Consider the following 12448-nt stretch of genomic DNA (forward strand, 5'->3'; position numbering starts at 1 on the left):
AAAATTATTTCAATTAATTATACAGTGGTACCAACTTCTAAATAACCACCGCACCCTCAAATATTATAACAATTGGTTGTAATGTTGAGGTACATTTATCATATCCCAAGAAAATATGGCAATTGGCCAAGCTGTAATATTGTGAGAATTACTTGCCAATTATAAATCTAAGACAACAGACATTCTAAATCTAAGATGAACAGAATATTTTTATGATCATCATAAAGTACCATAATAACCTTATGCTAGATGATTTTTTTTTTTTTTTGGTAAAAAAAACGATAATTTAATTTATCATATTATTCACTCCATACAATATGTCATTTTCCTTTTTGCATTACAAAGGTATTCAAAAGAAAAGTACAACTTCATCTGACACAAAATATAGTAACTTAAATTATCCTAGAATATTTCATAATTTTCATCACAATCATGAAGATCAATTATTTTGGGATCAGAGTGGTGTATGAAACTTGAAAATCTTATTATTGCAGACCCAGACACCTCTCTAAATTCTAGCTGTTAAAGTAATCATACATTAGAGGGCTAGGGAAACAAGAAAAGAAAACGCATAACTAACCATGATGATGAAGTTTACAGCGCAGCTTCCGGCTTTACTGTCTAATGGTAGAATACAAAAAGAAATGAGAATCGCCCAACAATTCAACGCGATGAAGGCGCCCACCAAAGGGAAAACAAAAGTAAGTAGCATTGAATCACTGGGTTTTGTCCTGCTTCTGCTGCAAGTACCTACATTTTGTTGGGTTGGGGATTAAAAATCAGTGTAACATTTTAACATAAATATGTAAGGAACACAAACTCATTTAAAAATAGAAAGAATTCCATGCCCTTCGCATATTTGTTCCAAAAGTACGTCTGACTTTAACGTGATGTAGTAACAACTGTAACGTAGTACCAATTCAAATGGCAATGTTCAGTGATGGATGACAGCAAGTGTTGGGCAAACAAGAATAGACTCGTGCTTTCATTGTCTCCGTGTAAGCCATTATACTATCAAATTAATTCATAACCTGAACCAAATTGTATTGGCCATCAAGTAAAACATATTGTATTATTGATGAAATCACTCTCCCCACAACAAATCAAAGAATGTGCTTTATATAAATAAGAATACTTGACTAACTGGAACTATAAAACTACAATGCCTTGTTCTAAATTTCTAATATTCTGCCATGCCCCTTCAAATCAAGGGTAAAAATATTGCCAGAACTGAGAAAAATTGACTTCATAAATAACCTTTTGTTTTTAGAGATGCCATTATCTTCTGTTCCTTAAGACACTACATAAGGAGATGATGATTTTGTAACTAAACCAAACCTAAATTTAAAGTTAAGGAGAGTCTGTATTTACTCATGAGATGAAAAAGGAAATATTGGTCAACCAAATAAATGAAATGCGATGCAAATATGATGATTCAAAATAGAGAAAGTAAGGGAGAATAAATACAGAGCCACCCATCTAAACAATTCACCCATGGCCTAGGCAAAGCATTTAATTTGTTGTTTTAGAAGAGTGAAGAGGAGAGACAAATTTACTCAAAGCCAACAGCAAATAAAGAGGTAAAATAACAAATTTGTCTAAAACTCAATACTATAAGAAATTTAAGGAGAATATGAATCAACTTCAAATAAAGAACTTATGAGAGAGTTAAATACAAAATCACCAATCTAAATTATCACTAAAACAGGTAAAAGAACAAGAGGTTGATATTTAATTTATTGGGAAATGTTCTTTAATCAGCATGGTATCTTCATTGTGGCATGAAGAGGGTGGAGATATAGTAAGGACTAAAAAGAAAAACAGTATGCAACAACTACACAAGCTTGATTGATATGTTCGGTGAAAGGCCAGTATAATATTATTGTTGAGACCTCTCATATCAAAACGAATCACAAAAGGCCCCTTATATGGACTTTACATAAAACAGTAAATAATAATCAAACTATAATGCTAAGCTAATCAGAGCTCTCACACAACCAAGAGACAGTCCTATTCTAATACTCAGACAGTCATCATTCCAATTTAGTAATGTACTGTTTGCTTCAATATCTTCCTTGTAACCGCAGGAAAAATAGTAATAAGAAAAACTAGAGAACAACAAGGTCAAATCTAAATAGAGTAAAAATGTGTTCCTTCAAAAGTATTTCAAATACTGAAGATGGTGCAACAAATCAAGGGTGAAAAAAGGCTTTTGTTCTTCTTTTCCCTCAGTTTTGCTCTTAAGCCAGGAATACTAGAAGACAGAAGGCAATTAGATAAAGGACATATGAGATCCATTAAACTAACTCTATCAGGATGTGTGTGTGTGTGTGGCATGCACTTGTATGCAGTATTCATCTATTCCGCATATATTGATATATAATCACTTACCCTTGGCCCTTTGCCCAACGAGAAAGTTGATAGAGCTGCACACACTCATTTGATGCATGGCATCCCAAAAGTAAATAGTTTCGAGGTTGTACCATCCATGCAAACCTCATGAACAATGCAGAATATATACACATTGCTGCAACACCAAATAAAAAAGTATATTAGGCTAGAATCCAGCATTGTATTCCACATGTCACGCAAAATGAAATTTACCTGACGTCATGTTTCCAGATATCATCTCAGGGGGCTTCTGTGTGTCTACTAATCCCTGTAATATGCATTACGCAATTAATCAAAAGGCCAAGTCAAGCAGCCAAAATTTTAAATTCATCAATTAGATGGAGGCATACAGCTACAACAAATCCCCAGTTGGCAACAGGACCCCAGAAATGAGTTGTTTTAGGGCCAACAGGACTGTTCAGAAATGCTCTAAAGGAAGCCATATGGGGCACACTGATTCAAATTCAACCACAACCACCTGGATGTAAAATCTGAAACCAAAGCAGACAAAACATATTGAGGAATCAAAGCAAAGTGAGAGATGACTATCAGGAAGTCAATGAGAGAACAGAAAAGCTGCTAGTTTGGGGATAACATGTTCTGATAGTAATTTACATCATTAATGTAAATCAACCACAGAAAGGAATATATTTTTTATCAACAAAGTGGTGCAAGCTTCATCCGGATTGCCACAGTCATTTCAATTAATTGCAAAATCAAACAAACATTGAAAGAAATCATACCAAATTCTTGTTTGTTACAATTTCTGGAGCTGAAAGACCCAAGAACGAAGATACCTAAAAAGAAAATGTCTTATATCTGCAATATTCCATCCTAATTCCTAAACAAACTTGATAATACTTCCTCCCTTAAATCCATTTAATTAGGCATATCCCGCACTAAAACGATCACAGATTGTCTATATCAAGAGAACAGCTGAGTGACATCTTGAACAAATTCAAACAAATACCGAAGCACAAGCGTCAGTTTTTCATATTTCACAAAACAATCAGCAAAAACCTGGAAGTTGAAAAACAATCAGCAATAACGCACACATATGGAAGATAATATACACTTCAAATACAAAACCTGTACAACTACAGATGAATCAAATGGCATACATAGATACAGATAGATAGATCCCAGTATAACGAATGTATATCAGAATTCGCGAGGGCGTACCTTTGAAATGAGATGTTGCAAAACGGAATTTGAGAATCGGCGGCTATATGTGTATAGAACGGATAGGAAAAGGATTCTATTTTTTTTTTCACTTCAGTTTCTTTTCAGACGGCGAAGAGCCGAAGACGAAATACAGTGATCCGGAACGCGCGAGACCACCCGAAGTGTTTGTGGTACGCCTATGAGGTTGTGCCACCTGTGAATGAAGAGTTTTTTTGAGAGTTTAACTTGCTTGCATCCATAATAGGGTGGATTTTACATAATTTTTTCTTTTTCTTGAATACTACTGACTCTATTAGAATGCAGTATCTGTTCATAACTACTTTCTCAACCTATTGAAGCACACGAATCAGTTTTGCCTGCACTGAGGCTCGAACCCATCACCTCTCAAATACAGGGAAGGGTTTGATGCCACTAGACCTCAAGGTCCTTGGCAGATTTTACATAATTTTTAAGGTGACAAAATACAAAACACTAAAAAACCACCAAATTTGTCAAAAAAAATAAGGCGCAGCTCCTTCTTCACAGTGGCAGGACCCACCAAAATCTGTTAAAAATCTATTTTTGCAGGACATAAACATCACAGAAAACTCATCTTCCACAATTGTTAAGAACTCAACACTAAATTTTTTTTTTTTTTTTGAAAACAAACACTAAATTTTTATTATTCCAAAAACTCATCAAAAAATTCTATTGGAGAAGGCCTAGGAGAGTAAGGAAGGCGAACAAAAAAAGAAGAAAAAGAAAAAAATAATCTAAAATGGAAATCAAAAAAAAAAACCAGTAGTTAACAAGCGTTATACCGTGGACCGTGCACCATGGTTGATACTGCACTTGTGTTGAAAGGGAACTGCAGTTGCGCAATTGCAGTTCCCTTTCAACACAACTGCAGTATCAGCCATGATTATGGTCCACCGTATAATTTGCAGTAGTTAATGCACCCAGCCATCGCAACTGCAGTTCCCTTTCAACACAACTGCAGTATCAGCCATGATTATGGTCCACAGTATAATTTGCAGTAGTTAATGCACCCAGCCGAGCTGTCACCCACACGCACGGCCCTTGCTATCTTATTATTTTCCTTTCTCAAATTGTGGACCCCACCAAAATATAGCTCTTGCAGAAGGAAGAAATGAGAAAAAACCAGCCTCCACATCAGTTAAAAAACTAAGCACCAATTTTTACTTTTGAAAAATTCATCAAAAATCCACAGCTATGGATGCTCTTAAGACTATCCGCACTCATGCTATTTTTCTCTCACTTTCAAAATGTCACATCACAAAATTTATAATTATTCACTTTTCACTCTTTATCCATGCAATTTTCTCTCATCTTTCAAAAGTAACTTCACTATGCGCTTGCACATAAATGTTGTATATATATATGTTTATATATATATATATATGTGTGTGTGCGTGTGTGTGTATATATATAGTTCATTTCATGTGTGAACCATTGCTATCATGCGAATCTCTAAACTTCATGCACTATTGAGATGTAAGATTCCACTGTCAAGATCTGAAGAGTGGTGCATCTAGTGCAGTTATGCTGGGTGTATTGATGCAGTTATGTATATTTACAAAGTCAAAATTGTTTTCAAAAAAACAAAGTCAAAATTATTATAACCCACACGTTCGAGCAAGATCAATGGTGCGTATAGTACATGTTACATATTACAATGTTATTGAAAAAAGTAAAAGCAACCTATCATCATGCGTGTATCCTTCCGATCCCCTACAAACTCCCAAGAAAGAAAGAAAACGAAATGTAAATAGCCCAAGCAATAAAACTAGAAATGACAGTGATCTTAGTGGGCATCCTTCCCTTATCACTCCTCAACAACATCCCATGATACAACGGCAAAGAGTTCAACACCCCATACCCGGCCACAAACATCTGAACTCCGAACAAATCCAAACTCCTCCCCCTCCCGCCGCCGAGAACCATCCCAATCCCCTTGAGGAACGCGGCGAGGTTGACGATTGCGGCGACGGCGATGGGCACAAACAGCGGAGACGGAGCGCCGAACTCGAAAACTCCCTGCTCGTATCGCTTCCCTTGCTCGTCGTCCACCACTTTGCTCGTCACCGTGAACCCTTGGTTGGATATGCCCAGCTGCTTGCTCACGAACTCGACGCCGGCGAATAAGTAGGATGAGAGTGCTCTCATCAGCCACATCCTTTGGTCGCTCCACCACCGCCGACATGTCCCGCCCGTCGAAATGAAGTCGTAGCAGTCCTGCGCGTTTGCTCCGATGAATAGAAACGCGTATACAAGAATCCACACATTGTCCGACGTCTGAAACGTCAATCAGCACGTCAAAACTTTATAAAAATATTTATATAACAAAATATGAAATATAATTAATTTGATAAAATAATTCAAATCTCATTATTGATAAAAGAAACACCTCTACCAACTCAACTAACTAACCAATTGTTTACATATATATGTTTTCTTGTATTTATATCTAAAACATTTACTATATATACATATATATACATACAAAAACTATATATGGGATGGAGTGGGAGTGTGGGTGGGGTGAGTGGGGGCAGTTGGCCGCACTGTACCTCCGTCCCTGGGTGCACTTTTACCTATCATGAACTTTGTAGCACAAACTTTCTCATTTTCTCCTTAATTTCCCACCTTGATCTTCATAGATTGACAGATAAGATTAGTTTGTAGCCTATATGTTCTCATGCGGCTTCTAGTTCTAATAGAAGACACACCATAAATGTATATATATTGTTACTAGCTATAACTTAGTAAGTGCTTGATCTTAACCGTTAACAAAGAAATTGAATCAGCTATAAGTCAAAGGTGAAAAGTAATATACCTTTGGAAAGATGGGAAGGCCATTGAGGAGAGTGAGTTGAGGAAGGTAGGAATAAATGGTGACAGGGAAGAGCCAAAAGGGCCAAAAAGCAAGGTGAGTGTAGCAGTATCCCATTATAAAGCCAGCAGTGCGAGTGCCATATGTGAGGGGGGAGTATTTGTTGAGTGCCACTTCTAATAAACCTACTCCCCATCTCTTGTTTTGGTTCAAAGCATCCCCCAAAGAAATTGGTATATCTCCCAGAAAAGCTGGCCTTTCAGGATTGCAGTATATGGAATTCCACCCTTCGCATGTAAGCCTGTATCCTGTATATGTATCCTCTACTACTGTTCCATACTTGAATCCCATCTGCAAATTTGATTCATTCAAATCCAAGAAAAGAGTCAAGCACCTTGTGCTTAGATATCATGTAATAACTCTCCATATGGAAGATTATGAGATCGAGTTTCAGTGAAAGCGAAGACTCTTTATACTTCAATAGATTTTAAAAAGTTACAATTAAGCTCGTGATGAACATGTCATTTTCGTGCATCGAAACCGATGATTGACCTGTAATAGCCAATCAATAGGATTCCTATGAAGTCACGGCGACTAAAATCGACGACCAATGAACTGTTGCCAATAGCCTCCTCCAATCTTCACTGGTGAAGAAAGCAACCAATAGGTCGCTTTCTCCATTTGAAAAAGGCAATTAGTATACCGTCTTCTTAAGTGAAAAAAGTGACCTACTGGTCGTTTTTTCCAGTGAAGAAAGGTCGCCTTCTCCATTTGAAAAAAGACGATTGGTATACCGCCTTCTTAAGTGAAAAAAGTGACCTATTGATCGTTTTTTTTCCAGTGAAGAAGGCCACTTGATAGTTTTTTTTTTTTTTTTTGAAAACAGGCCACTTGCTAGTTTGATTAAAAATAAGATATAACTTGCAATTTTTAGAAAAGTACTCTTAAAATTATGGTTTTATTTGAGGAAAATATAATAAATAATGGACTTACCTTATATCCCCACCCACTATCACTTTGATCCTCATAATTGCACCTTGCTACATTGTGGGCAAGCTCCAACATTTCTGGTGCCATGATGGGCTTTGTGACAACATAATCCGGGCCCAATTCCTCAATTTCTGGGCGAACAAACGTTAATGGGCCCCCAAAGAATGTCCGGCGCCAGAAGAAGCATCCAGTCCCATAATAATTTGGGCCCGAAAACCCGTCCATGCCCATTGTATTTATTTGGAAAATATGTTTATGCTCACTTGCGTATATGTCGGCCTCGTTGAGCCCATGAAAGCGTTGGGGAAACTGAATATAACCTAAATTGGGCCGGACAGAGCGGTCCATGAAGTAGCACAAAGCCCGTTTTGGTGTTGAAGGGTCATTGGAGTACATATCACAATCCAAAGTAAGTATTATCGGTGCATTTGTCATCACACCCGACACTCGAATCTTCACGAAATAAATCAGATAAAAAAAATTAGTAAACCAAAATTCTAAAAGCAAATACCGTTAAATTGAATAATTGGAAATACTTGCAAGGGTATTGAGGGCGCCGCCCTTGTAATGATGTTGAGAGGTCTTGCTTTTTTCCCTTGAAATATACACAAGCCTTGGCATTGGATAACCACTTGTATCTTTGTCTTCCTTACTTTCTAATAATACCTTCTCAAATTAAACAAAACATAAAATTCAAAAGAATCAAATAAAACTATATATTCAAGAGTCAGTTTCCTGTGCGGGCAAGACTTTCTGTGCGACCGTACAGTCATTCACCATTAGATACGCATAAATGCACCATAAAATATTTGAAAATGCACCATTATGTGTGGTACATTTGTGTATTTGTACATTTCATTCTAGTGCATTTGCGTATACTGTGTGGTGCATTTATACATACCTAATGGTGCAATTCGCACCGGCACGAGAAGCCATGTCCACATTTGATCCAGTATCATATATTCAAAAGAATAATAAAATTAAAAAGAATAAGTGCAATATACAAGTCACTATTGCAAGTGATTAGGACAACACATTTTTTTCATTTATATTAAAATTGTATTATTATATATAGAGTAATATAATTTTATAGATTGAGATAAGAAAGTAACCTGAATAATTGTGGGATGATGTTGGCGACTAAAACCTGGGGTCCAATAATTTTCAAATGCCAAGCGCTCTTGTTCATTGGTTATGTACTCATCATTCATCTTACCTCTCTCACATACCTTCTCTACTCTTTCCTTCATGCTTTCATACATCATCTGCAAATTAAAACATTTTATCATTATTATTATATTCAAAGTTTCTGACGGCCCATGCATAAAAGACAATTAATTTAAGAGAGATTTCAATGTATAATAATTATGTTTATGGGTTAGAAGATCTTATGCAAATCTTTAATTTGTCATGTATTGAGCAGCCCATGTTGACTATTAACAATCTAACTCATTTTAATTTGTTATCTTATAGTTATAAGCCATTTAACTTCTTCTTTTTCTTTAATTATTTGATCAATCAAAAAGTGATCCTTACTATGATGTGTTTAAAGTTTTAGATTACATGATCCCTACTTTCATTTTATTATATGAATCAAGAGTTGAATATATACGGAAAAATTTTGTGGTAAAGGAATAAATCGAAGTTGCACTTCAGGTGGCACGGAGATTCGAACTCATGACCAACTCATGACCTTTTGCATGGCTCTAATATCAAATTGAAGTATGTACTTCATCTCAACTAAAAGTCTAAGTTGATGGTTGAACTGCATATTTATTTTTACCTGATTAATTTGAACATTTCAATCCGTCTCTTAGCTTCTAAATCTCGAGCCGGGCAAAAAAAAAAAAAAAAAGGAAGAATTTAAATCATGAGTATCGATGCACATGCATAATGACAAAAACTGGGTTAGGGATAATACTGTCCTCATATAAATAAATAAAAATAAAAAGATGCATGGCCAAGCAATGATATGAGTTTAAGTGGACAAAACAACTAAAGTAATTGGCTACGGGGCTTGTCATTTACTGCAACTCTGATCTACAAGTCGGTCTAGTGACTAATGACTAGTCGGTCCAATTCTCAATCATATATACTTGCCATAAATCAATATTCATGTGTCCAATGTACTAAAATAAATTTACTCTCTAACTGTATTCAAAAAAAAAAAATTACTCTCTAACTTCTTTTTAATTTAAATTTACTTTTTTCTGTTTTTTGTATAAATAAAAGTAATGTATAATAAATATAGCATTAAAAAATTATAAATGAAGTCTTTTTAAAGGACATGTATGATCTATATTTATATCTTTTTTGAATTTATTTAATTAATTTATAATTATATTAAGTCACTACTGCAATTACGCGTTCATTACTTTATGAACTCCTCTATTAGTACCTAGGGCGGTTAGTTACAAGGAGTGTATGTTAGAAGAGTAGAGAACGTAAAAAAGGAGTGTAGGTCAGATGAATGAAGAAATTAACATAGAAGTTTAAAAAGTAATGAACTTGTAATTGGAGTAGTGACATAATGTAATCATAAGTTTGGAACTTATCAAAGTTGAAAGTTTGGAATGCTAATTTGAAAATGTCAGAAGTTTTAGTTGAGCCATATTCGTAAGGTCAATAGCCCAAAATTTTAGTGCTAGGGCCAAGAATTTTAAACCTAACTAAAAACACGAATCGACTAGCTGAACTAATAAGTTTGACAATCCAATAGGGATAGCATGAAATCCAATAGTTGTTGTGTGCACACAACTATGTGGATCATGGTCCAAAAACAAAGTTATTTTACGTAATTATTTTTTTTTCACGCAACCCACTGCAACATACATTTTTATAATTCATAATGTACATTATTCTAAAGCATAATGTACATTATTCTAACTTATTAAATACATTATTTTACCCTAAAAGTTTCATTATTCTAACACATAAAGTACATTACTTTAACTCATAATATACATTATTCTAACTCATTAAATTCAATAGCATCATTTTGAAGTTGGACCACGATCCACACAGTTATGTGGACGGTGTTTGCCCGTGAAATCAAAAAGATCTTGTCGGACGATTGACATCCAAATATGACAAACGAATGAAATTCATAAAGTAAAACGTGACAAATAATACTTAAGAACTAAATACAAAAATAATCGTAGGACCAACGTAGAAATAACGTAACTATATTAATATGTTATGAACAAATTTTCAACGCCCTAAGCAAGTGAAATTTGTTTTAGATTATTTAAAAAACAAAAAATAGAGACTATGACTTCTTGTACAGTTCTACTATATTTCGTTGAATTTTCCATCATGGTACAAAGATTTAGTATCTCTTTCCCATACTTAAAAGTTCAAACTCATGACCTCCCATATATATGTGAGAGTCACTACCCTCAATCTGAGCACAAGTGCTTGACTCTATAAATAAATTTAATTTTTCTTCAAATGAAAAAAGTTAAAAATTACCTTAAGCTTTTGAGTATGGAGACTTGTACCATAACCAGAAGTGAAGAACACATCGGGACACCTATCAACAACCTTATTTTCCCGACAAAACGGCAGCCAGTGTCGCGCAAACTTAGCCGCCTCCATGAAAGCAAAGAGAGTAAGCTCCGACCCGCCGTCATCCGACACGTAAACCGATATCTTCTCCGCCGGATAATCGTACGCCATAACCGACAAGGCCGTGTTCACCACGTCCAGCGGCGGCTCCTTGGTCGGATCCGCCGTGCATATAAAAACATCCATCGCCGGAAAATCCTCTTCTCTCACCGCCTTCTCGAGATTCTCCGGGAACTCCGTCCTCGTCACCTGCCGCATGTGGTAGGCCTGCGTCGTCGACCACATGAAGGCGAAAAGAAGGTCGGCGAACAGTATGGCGGCGTGTACGAGGAAGGAAGGAAAGGCGGTGGAGTTGAGGAGGGTGTGGATATGGCGGTAGAGAAGAGAGGCGATGGCGAATAGGTATACAAGAGCGTATATGCGGTTGAAAATCATGCGAAAAGGCATGAGTTTAAGAGCGTTAAGGGGAGTGGGAGAAGTCTCCATTTTTTCTCTGATAAAAGATAGGCCGGGCTGCTTCTGTCTATATAACACACAGATTCCTTTCCAGATCTGTAGGAAATTGTATTATTGGATGGACGGACCAATATGTCTGTAATTGACTTAGGCTGTTTAGATTAAATATATTAAATATAATACGTTCAACCAGCTTGGTTGGTTTGAGTAACTGTACACTTGGAAGTTTGAATTTTCTCTCCTATAAAAAATTTAATTTAGCCAGTACTTTGCCTTTTAATTGTGCCGGCCTAGTGCGAATGAGATCAGTATGAGTATGGTACATGTTTAAAGATGACTCAGCTCATACAGCTCATACAAATATGGTCTGTCCAAGACATCTCATGGGGCCCATTCACTCTGATCAGTGACAAATTATGTTATGAACCCGTGCCCACCTTGCAAGGTGGACCCCGGTCCATATTCATAATTTTAGAACGTTATGCTCACAATTTTATAACTCTATGTTCACAATTTTAAAACTCTATGATGACAATTTTAGATATCAATATACAAAATTACATTACTCAATATTCACAATTTTGTTATATATAGAATTATAGATTCAAAAATTATGTTACACTATTGAATATAAAATTATGAAATTGTAAATATAGAGTTCTAAAATTGTGAATAGAAAATTTTAAAATTTTAAACATAAACTTGGGTCCACATTGCAATGTGGACCCGGGTCCATGACATAACATGACAGAATGATTTCTATACATAGTCACATATTAACTTAATATATATACTCTCAAATATTGACTGAAAATTCTTCTCACCAACCAAAACAAAAAACAAACATGCTTAAAAGTTTAAGGGCTTGTTTGGTTATCAGCGGTTAACAGTTAGCGGTTATCAAACAGCGGATTGTATTAGCAAGTTTGACCAGCATATTGTATTAGCGGTTTGTAAAAAGATGTTTGGTAAAATTAGCTGTTTAGATTAGTGGTTAATATGTAAAATGACCTAAAAGGGCATTCA

The 12448-nt window shown here is 35.7% G+C and overlaps 2 protein-coding genes across 4 annotated transcripts; both read right to left on the reverse strand.

Annotated features, from left to right (window-relative positions):
* Positions 1–316: 316 nt before the first annotated feature.
* LOC116026699 (mitochondrial pyruvate carrier 1-like) lies at positions 317–3728 on the reverse strand. 3 transcript variants are annotated; one of them, XM_031268062.1, is made up of 6 exons: positions 3574–3710; positions 3135–3411; positions 2742–2882; positions 2605–2659; positions 2392–2527; positions 317–750 (listed from the first exon to the last, which is right to left on the reverse strand). In XM_031268062.1, exons 3-6 carry the CDS (start codon positions 2832–2834, stop codon positions 717–719), a joined length of 318 nt encoding a protein of 105 aa, XP_031123922.1. In that variant the 5' UTR covers positions 2835–2882; positions 3135–3411; positions 3574–3710; the 3' UTR covers positions 317–716. The 3 variants fall into 3 exon arrangements, with proteins under 3 accessions (XP_031123922.1, XP_031123924.1, XP_031123923.1); XM_031268064.1 differs by having other exon boundaries at positions 3135–3188; positions 3574–3663; XM_031268063.1 differs by lacking the exon at positions 3135–3411 and having other exon boundaries at positions 3574–3728.
* A 1435-nt stretch (positions 3729–5163) lies between these two features.
* On the reverse strand, positions 5164–11611 carry LOC116028067 (cellulose synthase-like protein G2). Its single transcript, XM_031269860.1, has 6 exons — positions 10871–11611; positions 8512–8664; positions 7940–8065; positions 7403–7852; positions 6413–6760; positions 5164–5871 (listed from the first exon to the last, which is right to left on the reverse strand). Exons 1-6 carry the CDS (start codon positions 11450–11452, stop codon positions 5308–5310), a joined length of 2223 nt encoding a protein of 740 aa, XP_031125720.1. The 5' UTR covers positions 11453–11611; the 3' UTR covers positions 5164–5307.
* Between the last annotated feature and the right edge of the window lie 837 nt (positions 11612–12448).

The sequence above is a fragment of the Ipomoea triloba genome, chromosome 8, assembly GCF_003576645.1.
Source record: "Ipomoea triloba cultivar NCNSP0323 chromosome 8, ASM357664v1".
In the NCBI taxonomy this organism is placed as follows: Eukaryota; Viridiplantae; Streptophyta; class Magnoliopsida; order Solanales; family Convolvulaceae; genus Ipomoea; species Ipomoea triloba.

What these genes read in the sequence shown, in the direction of transcription:
- LOC116028067 (XM_031269860.1), bottom strand. Translation starts at nt 11,452, where the DNA reads ATGGAGACTTCTCCCACTCCCCTTAACGCTCTTAAACTCATGCCTTTT. An exon ending in GCGGCGCCCTCAATACCCTT is followed by an intron (nt 7,853 to 7,939) that starts GCAAGTATTTCC and finishes TATTTCGTGAAG; the next exon opens with ATTCGAGTGTCGGGTGTGAT. An exon ending in GCCTTCCCATCTTTCCAAAG is followed by an intron (nt 5,872 to 6,412) that starts GTATATTACTTT and finishes TTGACGTTTCAG; the next exon opens with ACGTCGGACAATGTGTGGAT.
- LOC116026699 (XM_031268063.1), bottom strand. Translation starts at nt 2,834, where the DNA reads ATGGCTTCCTTTAGAGCATTTCTGAACAGTCCTGTTGGCCCTAAAACA. An exon ending in ACTGGGGATTTGTTGTAGCT is followed by an intron (nt 2,660 to 2,741) that starts GTATGCCTCCAT and finishes TGCATATTACAG; the next exon opens with GGATTAGTAGACACACAGAA. An exon ending in CGTTGGGCAAAGGGCCAAGG is followed by an intron (nt 751 to 2,391) that starts GTAAGTGATTAT and finishes AACAAAATGTAG; the next exon opens with GTACTTGCAGCAGAAGCAGG.